The sequence below is a fragment of the Emys orbicularis genome, chromosome 2, assembly GCF_028017835.1.
Source record: "Emys orbicularis isolate rEmyOrb1 chromosome 2, rEmyOrb1.hap1, whole genome shotgun sequence".
NCBI classification, from domain to species: domain Eukaryota; kingdom Metazoa; phylum Chordata; order Testudines; family Emydidae; genus Emys; species Emys orbicularis.
In genome coordinates this window covers 179367689-179384914 of record NC_088684.1, presented here as the reverse complement: position 1 = coordinate 179384914, position 17226 = coordinate 179367689, and the positions used below count along the sequence as shown (strand labels likewise).

General features: G+C 44.6%; 1 protein-coding gene across 1 annotated transcript in view; it reads left to right on the top strand.

Moving 5' to 3' along the window:
* The window catches only part of COL15A1 (collagen type XV alpha 1 chain), a 198937-nt gene that overhangs the window by 90601 nt on the left and 91110 nt on the right, over positions 1 to 17226 (top strand). Inside the window, exons 12-13 of the mRNA XM_065400013.1 lie at positions 1546 to 1665; positions 16718 to 16780. Of these exons, the coding sequence (XP_065256085.1) occupies positions 1546 to 1665; positions 16718 to 16780 (183 nt within the window). The remainder of the gene's footprint in view (positions 1 to 1545; positions 1666 to 16717; positions 16781 to 17226) is intronic.

Genomic DNA, 17226 nt, shown 5'->3' with positions numbered 1-17226 from the left:
TCGGGGCAGAGACTGTTTTACTATGTGTTTACATAGCACATAGCCCAATGGGATGCCTTCCTAGGGATGAATCATTGTCATCTTTAACTCAAACTTTCACTTTGCAACTTCCATCTCCAAGCATTACTTGGTATATAATATTGCACATAACTGGGCTTAATGCCCAGAAAATCAGCCAGAAACACAGTAAATAGGGGGAAATCTTACAAAGAAAGAGCTGGTAGTCAAATGTGAACAAACCTAATACCAAGGTATTCATAGAATATCAGGGTTGGAAGAGACCTCAGGAGGTCATCTAGTCCAACCCCCTGCTTGAAGCAGGACCAATCCCCAGACAGATTTCTACCCCAGTTCCCTAAACGGCTCCCTCAAGGATTGAACTCACAACCCTGAGTTTAGCAGGCCAATGCTCAAACCACTGAGCTATCCTTCATCCCCCCCATTGTATTGATCATTGTAGACAGCCAGAGAGAGAAACTCCCACACACCTTTGGGATTGGCCTGCCATCTGTATTGAAATTTTCCGTTTTATAATCTTCCCAAATCTCTCTTTTCTAAACTTCAAGAAGTCCAGAATGCCATTTCCAGGAAGCCTGGTCATATAGTATAGCCCCTGTCCTGCAGCATCTTCACTGACATCCTATCCATCTCTCAGTCCAGTTCAGAATTGCTCTCCGAGGACTGAGTGTTGTGAGGTGCTAAGTAACTTATCCTCAATCAAGTGTCCCTTCAGTGGGACTCTTCATGTGCATAAAGTTAAGCATGTGATTGTGTTTTTCTGGATCGAGGCCAAAGTGCTCAGCACCTTGCAGGGTCAAGCCCGTAATTTTCAAAATTCTCCATTAATATACAGGATCAGTAATAAAAGGTAAAGCGTTAAAGATTAACTTTTATTTAAGAAAGAGAAATTTTCAAATGTATATTTTTTAAATATGAATACAACTTGGTTCCTTCCATGGATCATTCATTTTATGCAGTTTAATGTCATTGCCCTATCAGGGCCAGGTCTTTGGGGCAGGAATCACATGTTTGTTGTGTTTGTACAGCGCCTAGCACAATGGATTTAACATGTCCATGACTAGGGCTTCTTGGTGCTATGCTAAACAACTAGTAGTAATAATCCTGCTCCCTCTGAAATTAATAGCAGAAGTCCCCTTGGCTTTTATCTAACCTAATTGCTTAGATATGAAGACCATGTTGATCACTGGAGTATCCCTGAGTATCTTACACAAAGTAAACACAGCAGGTTTTCATTTTTAACTATCTTCCATTGTTGCAGATTAAAGGTGATGTTGGAGGCATATCTCCCAGAGCAAGGGAAGAGTGACCTTCTGTGACCCTGCTCAGGGAGAGAGGGGGATCAATGGGAGCAGGATTGACCCTTAATGAAAAGAAAGGGAAGTGTTTGCCCAAGTTCAGTGGTATAGAGTTTTATGAATTCTATTTAAGAATGCTGGTTCTCTTTAAGAATGCTGCATGGACCTGGCCAGGGTGGGGGATGAAAACAAATGACAATTTTTCTAACAGTATTTCTGATTTCTCAAGGGTCTCCCTGGGCCACCAGGCCCTCCAGGATTACCCGGAGCACCAGGAAAACCTGATTCAAATTCAGGACCCGCTGGATCACCTGGGAAAGATGGACCTTCTGGTGAGCCAGGCCCTCCAGTGAGTATCATTCATGCATAGACATTAGTGGTATACCTCAGCTATAGTTTCCTACACAGACAACTTGCACATTTTTTAGGCCTTGTCTACACTGCCACTTTACAGCACTGAAACTTTCTCGCTCAGGGGTGTGAAAAAACACCCCCCTGAGCGATGCAAGTTTCAGCATTGTAAAGAGGCAGTGTAGACAGTGCACCAACGCTGGGAGCTGTTGGGAGCTACTCCCCTCATGGGGGTGGTTTTTTTACAGCACTGGAAGAGTTCTCTCCCAGCGCTGGTACCGTGACTACACAGCCACGTTAACATTGATAGTGAAGACATACCCTTAGAATGCTGACTATTGTTGGTATTTTAGGATGGGCACTACTAGACGAGCCCAGGATTTGATGGAATTTGCAATTTTGTGCCAGATTCTTATGAAAGGCACAAAAACCAAAGGGCCATATACTCTGGAACAACTAGCTGTATTGCTTCGTTCCAGAGCAGTGCAAAGCAGCCAAAGAATACAGGTGAATGTGGACCAGGCTGAAGAAGAATGAACGATGCTTTTACTGAAGTTTAATGAGACTGTTTGTTTTTCCCTGTCGTTTTCAGGAAAATAAAGCTAGGAAGCAGTTACATAATTCAAAGGGAATTTATAACTTAAAGCTACCATTGGACTTTCATCTCTTTAGGCTTTCTCCCTTCATTGTAGTTCACCCAGAGATGAAAATTGACCCTTTAGTCCTAAGGAAAACTTGAAGTGCAGTCCTACTTTGAAAGGTGACAGTAGAAATGGTGTCATGGGGTTGTATATTTATTGTATGTCAATACATGTGAAATATGCTCAGGTAACAAGAAAAACAGTAACTACTAGCTCTGTAAACTTAGTCTGGAGTCTAAGAGTCAAGGTGGGTTCTTTTCTTCTTACACATCACCACTGGAAACAGAAGTTCTGAGGCCCAAATCTAGCCCACTGCAATCCCACTATCTTCAAATTATTCTCTGTGACCCCAGTGCTTTCAGTGGATTTGCACAGGTGTAACTGGCACTTTGTGTAAAAGAAACAAACAAACAAAAACCCACTCCTTTCTCTTTGTCCTAGTTGTGTTGGTTTTTCAGGGCTAACATGAGTAAAAACATAGTGACAGGAGTTAGCAGACATGATTCTGATTACATCATGCAAGAAAGTGGTTACTGAATGTAACCACTTTTCAGAGTAGAGTAGAAGGACACTTTGGGCTGGTCTCCACTATGGGGAGATCGACACTGCCGCAATCGATGCAGCAGGAATCGATTTAGTGGGGCTAGTGAAGATCCACTAAATCGATGGCAGAGCGCTCACCGGTCAACCCTGGTACTCCAGCTCTCCGAGAAGAGTAAGGGAAGTCGACCGGCGAGCATCTCCCGTCAACTCAGCACTGTGAAGACACCAAAGTAAGTCGACCTAAGCTACGTCGATTCCTGCTACGTTATTCACATAGCTGGAGTAGTTTAACTTAGATCAACTTACCCCGGTAGTGAAAATAAACCCTTCGAAAGGCCCAATCCAGCTCCCGTTGACTTCAACTGAAGCAAAGTTGACCCCACCAAAGAATTGGTGTCCAGATTAGCATAGTGTTGTTTTTCTTCCTTTTTCTCAAGCAAACACAATTATACTTGGAATGTCCTAATGAATCTTAGCTCAGAACATACATCTTCTCACATATCTTTGAAGCTAAATACATTATTTTTAAAATAGCAATTTATCTGATTGGTTTTGTTTAAGTCACAGGATGAATTGTAAGTCTTTCATTCCTTGAGGTCTTTCCTCATGTCCTGAAGGACCTGTTCCTTGAAGCCCTTCGAAAGGTGGCTCCAAGGACATGAAACTTGGACACTTCATTTTACCACCTGCGAATAAATGAGGGGAATGATTAGGATAGCGTCAACTGATTGTATTACTTGTTTAAACTAAAATAGGAAAAACAAGCTGTTTGGGAGCAAACATTTATTGTACTTAATGTAAATGGCAAGTGCCACAATAAGAGGATCATCCCACTCTAAGTTTAAATAAATCACTACCGTTTTAAGTGACTCCTTTTAAATAATATCAAAAGGCAACCAAGTAGAGGTTGAGGCTGCCTTACTGCCTGCTTCTCAGGTCTACCTTGAGCAGGTCTTGCAAGAGGGCGCTCCCTGCCCACCCCTCACCCCAGGCCCTCCAGACCTTTCCATCGGGCCCCTGCCCCGTGAGCCCTCCCGGCCCCCTCCTCCTCGTACTCCAAGCCAGCTGCTCTGCAGATGGTTTATTTCCGAACCGCACTGAGAGACCAATTGTACACACTTGTGCGCCACACGCTTCATTTTCCCACCCTCGCATCCCACCCAGACACCAAGTGGCAGTACCTATTACCAGCTGTGGAGGATGGGGTACCCTGGTGGGCCAGCTTGTATTATACCCTAGTTCCGCGGCCTGCCGGGGATATCAGCTGGCTGGATATCAGCCGGGGATATCCATGGAACCATGAGCACAGGAGTGTACCTGGCACGGTTCACCCCCTTCCCCAAAGCCTGCCCTTTCTGCGGCATGAGGGAGACGCTGGCGCACGCGTATCTTCAGTGCGCCAGGTTGCAGCCCCTCTTGTTTGGTGGAGGATCAACCCTTAGGCCAACCTTCAGGCCTACCCTTAAAGTACAACCAAGGGAGCACAGAAGGGGGAAGGCAAACCCTGCTGTGAGTGGAGCTGATTACCCCAGGCCCACCATCGCCAGAGGGGGAAGCACTAAAATCTGGCGAGACGAAGGCGGTGCCTCGTCAAAGTTGTCAGAGGCTATCCTCACATTTCCCCTAGCAAAAGTGTGAACATTTTCAGTGTTGGACTGTAGGGTTTCTACACAGCCCATGGTTCAACTCCCTTTGTTCCTCTTCAGGGACTCTATATAAAAGGTTTGCTGGGACCCCTTATCTCATGCCCAGATGTGAGAAGTGCTGGGATACCCTTTGTACTCTCACTGACTGCTGTCCTATAAGCCATCAAAAGGAATGGGATATGCTGGTCCCAGTCCCTTTGACACTGTTCTACAAAGGAGCCCCTAGAGTCCTATTGAACCTTTTCGCCGTCCCATGGGGGAGGTGATGGGAGCTCTGCAATCCCATGAATCTCACAAATGTGTTGGAATACTTTGGATTCTGATTTTCTCCTTTGATCTTTGTGTAACTCATCTGGGACCCCAAATCTGTTGAAGAATTCATTTACTAAGACCTCTGCTACTGTCCCAGCATCTTGATTTCTTATAAGTGTGTTAGCCTCAGGTCATTTTGAAAAGTAGTCCAGAATCACCAGCAAATACTGATTGCCAGCCTCTGTCTTAGCCAAGTCCCAAGAACATCAATGGCAGTGCACTCCATTGGTGCCCCCCACAAGATAATGCCGCAAAGGGAACCTCCCAGTTTTAAAGAGACCTCCCTTTGTAATGCAAGCATCACATTTCCTGTATCAATTTTCCACATCCTGCCTGAATTTTACCCAATAGAAATTCTCCTTTAGGTTAGCTAAGGTTTTTGCAGTCCCAAAAATGTCCAGTAGTTTTAAAATCATGATGTAACCTCAAAACTTCTTTTTCAATGCATCTGGTACAACCAGCTGGTATCTGGATCCATCACCTGCTGGTTTCTCCCCACTCCTATACAATATTTCCTCTTTAAACTCCAAGCTTTCCCACTTTGACCAGAAAGCCTTTAGTGTGGTGTTATGGGGGGGACACTATGTTTCACGGTGGCTGCATATGCAAATTGATTTTCCAGTCACACACAGATATTAGGATCCTCTCTCTGGGAAGTTTTGACTTGTTCTGGGGTCCATTCCTGCAACCCCATCCCCATCATTCCAGTTGATGAACCAGGAACATGGGCACTTCTGTGAATTAGAGGAAGTGAGCCACCCCCATTCCCTTGAGCAACTAATTCTTTGCTCTTCTGTTTGGGGCAGGGTTTGCAATTAGACTTCCAACAGAGTTGTCTGGACAAAGTATCAGCAATATCATGCTTATGGCCAGGCTTATGTGTGATTGGGAAATCATAGCACTGCAGTTTCTCCAACCATCTGGCAAGCTGTCCCTCAGGATTCTTGTATCTAAAGAGCCATTGCTGGGAAGCGTGGTCTGTCCTGACCACAAACTTCCTCCCATACAAATACCGATGAAAATGTTCTACAGATTTAACCACTGCTACAAGTTCCTTTTGGATGGTGCAATAATTTAGCTGAGGAGAACTTGGACTTTTGCTGTACTAAGCAACCAGCCTCTCAAGTCCCTTGTGTTCCTGTGTCAGTACTGTCTCCAGAGTATACGCGATAGCATCTGTGACCAATATGAAAAGGGGGTTTTGAAACAAAGTTAGGCCAAGACAGGAACAGTCACCAGAGCCTTTTTTAACTCTGAAAATTCTACATCCCACTCTGCTAACCACTGAAGTGATTTCCCTTTTTCACAGCCTGTGCAAACCCACAAACAAACCTTCTGAGTCCTATAAAACTCTGCACATATGTGAGTGTCTAGGGAGCGGGCCAGCTCTGTACAGCCTCCATTTTCTTTTTGTCAGTGGAAATTCCCTCCTCACTAATTGTGAGCCCAAGGTACGTTACCTCTTTTTGAAACAACTCAGATTTCTTTGGGTTCCGTTTCAAGTTGGCTGCCTTCAGTTTATCACTGACCTTTTGTAAATGTTTTGGTTCTAGCGCAAATGTTTTAGCATGCACTAGGATATCATCTAGGTATAACAGACAGGTTGAGAGGGAAATGCCATGTAATACCCTTTCCATTAGCCTCTCTAATGTGGCTGGGGACATTGCATCAACCAAAACCTATCACTAGCAGCTGCTTCCTCTTCTGGTGCACTGCTGCAAGGAAAGATTCACGTTCCGTGGCAAATTTTGTCTCTGGCCTCCTTTCACTAGTCTTGATCTGCAAGTTCAAGTCAAGCTGATCATCTATAAATTGGTCCATAGCCAATCTATCCAGGAAGGCCTCAGTGGTGTCTGTGTATGCTGGGAATATAAGCCTCTGCAGGTCCTCAGTTCAGTTCAGATGGGGTTTCTTCTTTCCCTCTCCATGCCCTGGCCTGCTTAGATTGGCCAACTCCAAATCACATGTCAAGGGCTTGTACCAGGTCTGGATAACTCTGTCTCTTTTCTGGGGGTAAGTTCTGCAGCACCATCAGAGCTGGGCCAGCTAAGTTGCCTGCTAGAAACCCCTTTCTGTCCCTCTTTCTAGCCACTCATTTGAACTATAATGTTGAATTGATCCAAATAAGCCTCCCAGAAAGTCTTTCTCCCTCAAAGATAGTGGGCTTTTGCATTATTTGAGCTGGGACAACCCGACCTCTTCCTTCTAGGCCTCTGTGGGTTATAAAGATGTTAGAAAACTGTTGGAAATGTCTGGTCTTACCCAAGTGCTCTGGCTGCCCTTCCACTATGATCTGTGACCTTTCCTTCTTGAACTGAATTTTGAGCTCCTTGTGTCCTTGCTGCAGCTCATCTCTGTTATTGAGTTCCAAGCTGGCTACAGCCTGCCTGGTCTCCACTATTTCATGGAAAAACTTCAGGTCTATGGCAGTCAGGTTGCTGGCCTCCTCTATCTTGCCATTTCAGCTTGGGAGCTATGCAGCTGGGCTTCCCAACCTGTCTGGACATTTTGTAGTTGCTGCTCCAACAGAGATTTGACCTCTGCCTGTAAGGCAATCCTCATCCCTTTCTGGGAATCCTGCAGATGTTGCTTTTGTGTATTTTTTAAAAATTCTTTTGTGAAGCCTCCAGCTCCTATTTTAGGTTTTGTTTTAAATCCCACTGGCCGGTTTTGGATTCTGCAAATGCCTCCATTATTTGTTCCATCTTAATTCAGCAGGAACACCGGGACACAATCTCTCTTCTTAGAAACTGGTTCCCGCTCCTGACACCAGTGCAGGGCCGGCTCCAGGCACCAGCCCACCAAGCTTGTGCTTGGGGCGGCACCTGGAGGGGGGCGGCGCGGCGCTCCGGCCGCCGGGGAGAGCGGGGCCACAGCCGGGCTCACCGCCCTCCCCCCGGCGCTCTGGCCGCCCTCCCCCCCGCGCCCTCCCCCCGGCCCTCCCCTCTCCCCAGCCGCCCTGCGCTCTGGCCGCCGGGGGGAGAGCCGAGCCCCAGCCGGGGCTCGCTGCCCTCTCGCCGCCCTGCGCTCTGGCCGCTGGGGGGAGAGCCGAGCCCCAGCCGGGGCTCGCCGCCCTCTCGCCGCCCTGCGCTCTGGCCGCCGGGGGGAGAGCCGAGCCCCCGCCGGGGCTCGCTGCCCTCCTCCCAGGGCTCCGGCCGCCCTCCCCCCCTCCCCCCCCCGCGGGGGGGGGGGGGGGGCGGCCGGAGGCTTTTTTGCCTGGGGCGGCAAAAAAGCCAGAGCCGGCCCTGCACCAGTGTTACCCCTTTTTGACTCGAGCAGCTAGTCAGAGTTTGGGGCGCTGGGGATGTTCCAGTTGGAAACAGAAACTGATGGAGTCTGGTATTTTCTTTGATGCAATCTTGTTTATTACCAAGAAATGTGCAAAGTCCTGTGTCTCTGAATTCAGAAAGAACCAAGAACAAAAGGAGCAGTTTCTTAGCTTACAGCCCCCAAGCCTTTTTAGCCAACACCAGACCCCAAAGCACGCTCTCTAGCTTTGTCCAGGGTCACACAATGCTTACAGATTCTTGCTTGGCTTTCTTGCCTTTCCCTCTTTCTCTGTTCTTGTCTGATGTCAGTTTTTTTATGATCTGTCTACCCACATGCACCTCTCTGTCTTAGGTGGGATTTGTGCTTAAAGTTACGTTAGGTGTGAACTCACCTTTCAATTATCAGTCTCATTGGGGTTTTAACTCAACTCATAACTAGATTTCACCCAACTCATAATATGAGGAATAGACCAATCTTTCAAATGAATATTACAGTATTAAGATCCTTACATCACCATCTGCCTTAAGGCACTTTTGTAACAGAACTTTCCAAAAGCATTCATTTTGCTCCAAAGATAAACAGTGTATGTATTGATTTGTCTAATGCAAATCTGTGATAACTAGAGCACAGTAGGTTTACTTAAAGATGAATTATTCTATTGTTAAACAGCACACGACTTGTCTACATGGGGACATTCAGGAGAGTTAATCTGAATTAACTGAAGGTTTGAATTAAAAGAGGATTAGTTAAATTGCATTAAACTCCTGTGTGGATACTCTAATTCGGAATTAAAATTACCTTAATTTGGTTTATCTTAATTCACTGTAACCAAATTAAGGCCTCTTTTAGGCAGTTTAACTAACTGACTTTTAATTAACCCTTATTTGGATTAATTTTCCTCAGTGTCCTTGTGTAAACAGGCCCAGAGAGTCTAAAAGTTTGCTAAAATGTATATTTTAAAGGTGGTGTTTACTTTGTTTTATGTAACTTTTATTTCTGCACTGAAATGTCCTTTGGTTTTACAATTTAGAGGTGTATGATGAGGAAATTAATGGTTCTGTCATGGCAATAAGATGTTTCACTAAGGTCAAATAAGGTGGTCCTACAAATGTGGGCTCAAAAGGCAGTATTTTCCCTCGATGCTGTTTTATCAACGTGTTTCAGAAACAGCCTTGTTTACATACACAATGGAACCTTGAGAATAATGTTGGTGTCCCTAGCCTCTGTTTGCCAGAAGCTGGGAATGGGCAACAGGGGATGGATCACTTGTTAATTACCTGTTCCGTTCATTCCCTCTGAAGCACTTGGCATTGGCCACTGTCGGAAGACAGGATACTGGGCTAGATGGACCTTTGGTCTGACCTAGTATGGCCGTTCTTATGTTTTTATATTTGATTAATTACATAATTAATAATTGCAATCAAGATGTAATTGACTTCCATTTTGAAGCAAATTCTAAGTATTTGGTAAACAAAATGATGTGTAAATCTGGCCTTTTCCTCTGTTATCCTACAGATTGGTTTGTAGCATTTGTCAATGGGTTTTTAAATGCTTTACATAGTTGTCCATAGCAACAATATTATGTTATGTGTTTACCAACATTTTGCTTTGAGTAATATTTGCAGAACTAGATTCTGACCCTGCAAGAGGATCCACAGGGCAGATTCTTAAATCTGCCTGGAGTCCGAATGATTTCAGCCTCATGGAGTCTTTAGAAAGCACAGCATTGGGGCTAGGGTGACTTTAAGCCTCTTGGTGCCTTCCCAGTTCCCACCTGCTCCAGGGGCTGGAGAGGCCCTGGTTTAATTTAAAACAGCCCTGGGGGCCTGTAAATTACAGCAGCCTTCCAGTGCTGCATGCTGTGGCCATACCCCAATGTGCCCCTCCCTCCTTTAGCCCTGCCCCATCACACTCCCCCTCACCCCCAGTTTGTCTCTGGGGTGTAACCTGGACTGTGGGACCTCTGAGCCTTCTGTCCCACTAACCCGGGCTGCCTCTCACACTGACATGGTTGGCACGCTACAATCCTCTGGCAGATACTGCCCTTACACAGCCATCCACAGGGAGGAACATACCTCACTGTGTTACACATGAATGATCTCCCAGCCACTCATGAAAAATCAATAGGGAGGCTCCTGCCAATTCCCCCCTACTTCCCCGCTCCCCAGTCTTGCACCCCAGAACTGTATCATATTGCACTGGTCAGAAGCCTGGCCAGTGTAAATTCATTATCTAATCTGCCTCTCCCTCGATGTGGAGAGGACTCACTCTAGCCTTTGTAACCTGAGCTGAGATTTCTCAAGTAGTTCAACCAAAACACACTGTTTTAGGTAAAAATAAAACAGATTTATTAACTCCGGAAAGATAGATTTTAAGTGATTATAAATATCAAGCGTAGAGATCAAAGTTGGTTACTTAAGAATTAAAATTAAATCACAGTCTAAGTTCTACAAACTCAACAGGATTTGAATCAATTAGTGCCTCACCCTGACGGATGGTACAAGCAGGTTACAGATCCTCAATACACAGGCTTGGACTCTTTTCGAGCCTGGGACCTCCCTCCCCCAGTTCAAGGTCTTTGTCCTCCAGACATTTCTCCAGGTATTGAATGGGGGGGGGGGGTGGAAGAGGCCAAGTAATGATGTCACTTCCTCTCTTCTATATTTTCTTCAAGCTTGCTGGAAAGATCTTTGCTGTGATGTGGGGATCAGGCTGTCCCCATTGGTCAAGCAGTCTCCATAGTCTACATGGTCTCTCTGAAAGTCTCTGGGATAGTAGATTCTTTTCTTGGTGGGTGTTGAGGAGCCATTAACGCTTTCTGGCTACTCCATTGTTGTACTTGAAATGCTGGTTGTGGGTGTTCCCAACCGCACAACATATTTCAGTAACACATACAGCAATACTTCATAACCTTACATATAATGATTGTACATAACAATCCAACAGGATATTAATGTTCAGCAGATCAAAACTTTTAAAATGATGCCTCACAAGGCATACTTTGTACAAAATATATCATAATCCTATCTCAGTGGTGAATATGGGGGTTCCAGAGTGCTGCTTTCTCACACTGGGTCCTTGTATGCTAGCCTTACAGTTGATTTCTGCTGTGTCTGCACTGGGTGAAATTCTTCTCCACCTGGTCCAGACCTTCTGCAGCCCTTTTACAGCACTCTGGCTCTTTGAACTGGAGTTGGGGGCGGGGGGATGAGGATCTCACCCAGAGTTTGTCTTACTCTTGGCCCAGATTAGGCAACCATGGAATGGATTGCTGATTATACTACAGCATCACTTCCATCCCCTACTATTCAAAAATTGAGTCAGCCCCCCCAAAAAATCATGCAGTTGGCTGAAAAGTCATGAGATTTAAAATATAAATATATCTACTCTGGTGTTTGAACCTTTAATGTGTTATTTCAGTCACATTGTCAAGCTTTTCTCTGCAACCACACTGGCCAAAAAGCTTTTTTAAAGAAAGCTAAGATTCTTACCTGAGCACATGACTCCAGGAACTTGAGCTTAAAGAAACGCACTAAATATCATGAGACATGCAATAAAAATTGTAAGAGTTAACATTGCTACAGGACCCTAAATATCCTATTTTCAAATACTTACTACTGGGCGTAGCCCTATTACCATGAATACTTCCCAGTTGAAAATTCATAAGTGCTACACCAAGTAGTAAGAGTTTACAGTAGCAGGCCCTGACTCTGCAAGGACTTAAGCACGTGCTTAACGATATGCACTACGAGCACTTTAAGCCTGTGCATAAGACTCAGGACTGGGGCCTAAGAACGTAACTATGCAAAGAGGTTTCTTTTTATTACTTTTTTTCCTCGTTCTCAAACTATACCATCCTTTCAATTGATTTAAGTTTTATTTGAATTGCTTTTATGAAGAAGACAGAGCGGAGTTATTTATAATTATGTGGTTGTGCCACTGCCACTTCACTGACTTGAATTCAAAATATTGATTCTTACCAGAGCTTGAAATTAAAGCACTTGTTATAAGAGTTTTGTACTAGATGATATCATGAAAGTTCATTTGGCATTGTTTCTCAGAACAAAAATATGCTAAAAGAGAAGGCAGAGATTCCTGTCCATTTTTTTTTAATAGTCAAGTGGTTTTCCACTTGAAAATTTATTGTGAAATGATAATGATCCTGTTTGAGTCTAGGATCTCTTTAGCATTGTTAAAATTTAAAAAAACCTCAGTTCGTGATCTAAACAGTAGGAATCTTTTTTTTATATACAAAAAAATTTCCTTTTTATTATTTGGGTGTCCTTTTTTAAAGATAGTCTTCCATAATAAGCTCAACCAGGAGGAGAGGGAGAGAGAGGAACAGCCACAAAAAGATAAATAATAATTTTTGACCAGTAAGAAATTCAGCCATGGTATCGCATATGATAGCAGCTACAGTCCATGAAACATTATCAAGAAAATTGTATAATCTGGAAAATAAGAAATTTTGGAAAGAGGAAAATCATTAAAGTATTTCAAGTGTTTTGGCCTCACTTAAGAATGATTCAGCAAGTTCTAGAGGTACAAAACCTTTGATCTTCATTGAAATCCCCAAAACATTTTTCTCACTAAGTTGTACATAGTTGTTGACACATTCTTTCACTGTAGCAAGAATCTAAGCCTACTAGATATGGTGCGGTTTTCTTTATAAACTCACAGGGCAGATTCGGGCATAGTCTATATCAGTTCATGATCATGGGAGCCTAATCCTGCATGATGCTGAGTGCCTCCGGAGATTCTAAGACTATGTCTACACTACATCATTTACAGCACCATAGCTGCACCGATGCAGTTGCACCACTGTAGCACTTCTTGTGAAGACGCTCTAAGCTGACAGAAGTGAGCTCTCCCATCGGCTTAATAACTCTTGCCTCTGCAAGAGGCAGTAGCTATTTCAGCGGGAGAGCTGTCTACACTGGAGCTTACGTTGGTATAACTTATGTTGCTCACAAGGGTGGCTTATTCACACCCCTGAGCGACATAAATTATACTGAAGTAATTTGTAGTGTAGACATAGCCTCAGATACTGATTCATCAGTAAAGCCAGATTCAGCAAAGCACTTAAGTGCATGCTTGTGTGAATAGGGATAGATTTAAGTACATACTTTGGGCCTCATCCAAAGCCATTGAAATCAATGAAAGTTTTTTCAGATAAGACATTGTTGAGACCAGAAGTCACCACCCACTCTGCAATGTTTTGCATGCTAGACCCTCTTCTTAAATTCCGTTTCAAGTGGCCTCTCTCTGAGTCAACTCACTACTATGGCAGCTGTTGCAGTATCATCAGAGGATTCTACATAACTAGGCTCCCCTCCCCCAACTATTTCCTGTGAGCCGGGCTTCCACCATAGCTTTGACATAATTTGTAAGAAGTTGCTATTTGAGTCCACCACAAAGTTGTGCTCTTTAGCTTCCAGTTTCCTTCCCTATCCTTTTCACTACCCCTGCACCAGAACCACATTGCTTCTGCTTTAGTCAAAACCCTCTGAAGCCAGAGACGGGAATCAGGATATGGCCCTACAATAAAAAACAAAACATGATAATCCTTGTTGCAGTGATGCTCACAAGTCACGTAGCTGTGATATTCTGAACAAAACATTGTCTAACACTGCATCCAAAATAGGTCAGGCTTCCTGATGAGTATTACTGCAAGTTTGAGGAATTTCATTGACAAATCTTGCAAGACAATCTGCGGGATCCCATTGGTGCTTACCATGGCTCCTGGGAAGCGGCCACCATGTCCCTGCAGCCTCTAGACTCATGGGTGGCCAGGGAGGCTCCATGCACTGCCTTCGCGCCCACAGGCGCCACTCCTGCAGCTCCCATTGCTCGTGGTTCCTGGCCAATGGGAGCTGTGGAGCCGTCCTCAGGGCAGGGGCAGTGCGGAGCCTCCCTGGCCGCCCATGTTTCTAGGGGCTGCAGGGACCTGGCGACCGCTTCTGGGTGCCGTGGGGAGCTAGGGCAAGCCCCGGGCCCCCGCTGCGCTGCTGACCGGAGCCCCCAGGGTCCCTTTTGGACCGGCATTCTGGTTGAAAACTGGATGCCTGGCAACCCTACATGTGCAACATAAGCATGTGAGTAGTCTTGATTCCGGTGGGACTACTCATTTGTTTAAAGTTAAGCCCATGCTTAAGTACCTGGCTGAATCAAGGACTTAGTTATTTAAGAGCTCTCTTATTGGAAACGTCTTGAAAAGGCTTGGATTAAAAACTGCCTTTTGTAACTGGAACTATCGCTTTTACTAACTGCTTTAAATAGCATCTGTTATTGATCTGATTACTTGGTTTTGTTTGTTAAATATACATGAAGTTGAAATAGCTCATTGCCTCTTTCGTCAGCATTTATACGGTTACGTTTCTTTAAAAAATAGTTTTCATGTGCAATTTTGTAAAGACAAGTGATGCAGAAGAAGTTAAATGTAAAGTAATAGCATACTTGAGGCTACTCAAAAGCTATAAAGCACATGTGCAGCCATATGACGGTAAGACTTAAGATCATTGTACACTGCATGAGTAATAATCATAATCATGAATAATTAATTACAATTTTATGCTAATCCAACCCTCCCAGCCAAAATATTCACGGTACAATATAAAATAGACCTAAAACATAATGTAAATCATTCCAATTTTGTTAATGTTAAAAATTTATACCGTATCAACTATAGTGGGTCCAGAAGGCAGAAATGGAAAGTGAGGAGAGAAGGGTGGAAAATGTGAGGCCAGTAGTGGCCATCCTAAAAAGCACCAGACAAATGTAATAACATTTGGGGTGCAGGGCCTCCTTCATTTGTTGCTGACAACGCACTCCATGGTGCAGTGTTACATTTGGAAACCACCTGCCACATTTTGTGCTCTATCACAATCTCAGTTCTGTGTACAGGCTGCCGCTTGAAATGCTGCACCCCTGGGTGGCTCCTCAGCAGTGACTGTAGCAGGCTCATCAATCTCTACATGTGGCCCAGCCCCCACTAGAAGGGTACAGAGCCATCCTGATTGTGAGCACTGGAGAGACAGTCTCCCTGCCTTGAGTCCTGTTGCCCAGTGCCACAGTGGCCTGCAGCAGCCATAAAGAGGAATTATAGGGAAATTCCTGCTCACTTCCTGCAGCCCTGGGCTTGAACACGCTCACTACAGACAGAATCTCTGGGGAGTTTAGCTACCAAACTCTTAACAAGTCTGTCTGAGCAGGTGCATAGTGAAAAATTTCAAAGGCTGATAACTTAGCCAAATTTGGAAACGCTTTAATGGGGCTGGCAAAAGGCACATCCTTGACACCAGGACAACCCCCTTGCCAAATTTCAAGTCCCAACTCCAAAACTTATAACCTTCAGTATAGGTGGCACTATTCGGGGCTGCCTATAATATGTTACATATTTGTGAAGACTAGCAGATGGAGGAGGAAATAGAATTTCAAGTCTAGGAAAGGTCTCATCGTGATCTGAGCACAGAGCAAGGGCCCCACAGATTGAGAGTTCCAGTCTGCCACTGTGTAGCTTTTAATTCTTTCCCTCTACCTATGGGTCCTCCCTCCCCCGAATGATTTCCTTCATCATTCTCTATCTGGCTCTGTTTCTTTTTGAAACCTCTTTCCTCTTTCCTTCTCTCTATTTTTTTATTCTTCCTCTCCCCCCCCCCTTTCCCATTCTGTATTCTGCTGTCTCTTCTGTGCGTACCCATGTCTGACTCTTGTTTCTCCTTTACATTGTGTGGCTGAGTTTCCCCTTTTTTTCCTGTTCTCTTTTGTTCTCTCTTGTTTCTCCTTTCCTCTCCCCACAGTTCTTCCTGCATCTCAGTTCCATTCACAAGGACCCCCAAATTCCCTTCCCCATTCTTCTTTCTTCCTTTCTCCAGGAGCCCCCTCCAGTTTCACTTAACATGTATTGGGCCTGTCTGTGGGAGCAGACCCCCCAACTGTGGGGTTTGGGAACAGGGAAAAGGGCCTAAGGGAAGCTCTACATTATATTGTCTAGAATGATCACTCCGCCAGCTGGAGATGGCTAGAATGTTGCACACTCCAACCCCATCCTCTTCCACTGTGGCCACAGCCACGGTCCTCTCAGGAATGCTGCTTATGGGTTTTTTTCTGTCCAATTTCCTGTATTAAAAAAAAAAAGTTGTAAATGGGCTTTTTACCAGTTCTGTGCCATCCAAAGATTCCCTGACGTCAGGGGAATCCCTGAGTGCCCTGGTAGGGTGGCTCTCCACCCTGTTGGCACTGTCACTGTGGTGGAAAGGGGTAAGAGCTGGGATCCAGGATCTGGCCCATGAAGTAGAGATGCCAACATTTCCAAGTAGACATAAAACCGGATCCTGCACTCCTCAAACACTTAAACCTCTTGCTGATTGCAAGAAAAGCAGAATCATGACCATAATAGCAAGCAATCTCAGTCCTTACATGAACGTTGTTTCTCATTAAGTATTAGTGTCACTCTTCAGTTGCATAAAGACCAACACGTCAGAAATGAAAACTCAGAAATACAAATCACTAGAGTAGAAGGTTACTAAGGCATATTAGAGTTTATTTTTTTAAAGTTGTATTAGTTCAAATAAAGTCATTTGGGCAGGGTATTTTCTTTGTGATTGGGGAAGGTGCTTATATCTACTATCATTCGCAGGGGCCCCAAGGACATCCTGGACTTGATGGAATGGTTGGCCCTCCTGGAAAGAAAGGAGAAAAAGTAAGTTAAAAATCTAAGGTCCGAGTTCTGCATAAAATCTTCGTCACTTCTGAGCTGGAGGAAGCCCTGAATAGTTTACTGAATCCAGCTCCTAATGCTTGTTAAAACATCTCAAATGGCTGTTTGAACAACCTTATAATGTCCTGTTGCATCCAGTCCTATTTTTTTCAATAGATAATATACAACAATTCCATGTAATTCATCCATAGAAAGGCAGAGTAATAATTGGGTTTATGCAAGTAAAGTACATGGGGCGGGTGAAATCCACCCCTCCAGCCAAGAGTGGCCTATAGCTGCAGCACAGCTCCCTGCTGCGGATCTTCCACTGCATTTTTGTGGGGCGCTAGGGTCACTGGAACTACTAAATTGTGGATTCTATAGTCCATTCTCAACTTCTCCTTCTGCCCTGGCCTATGTGAGGGCAGGTGTAAACCACCTATATGGTG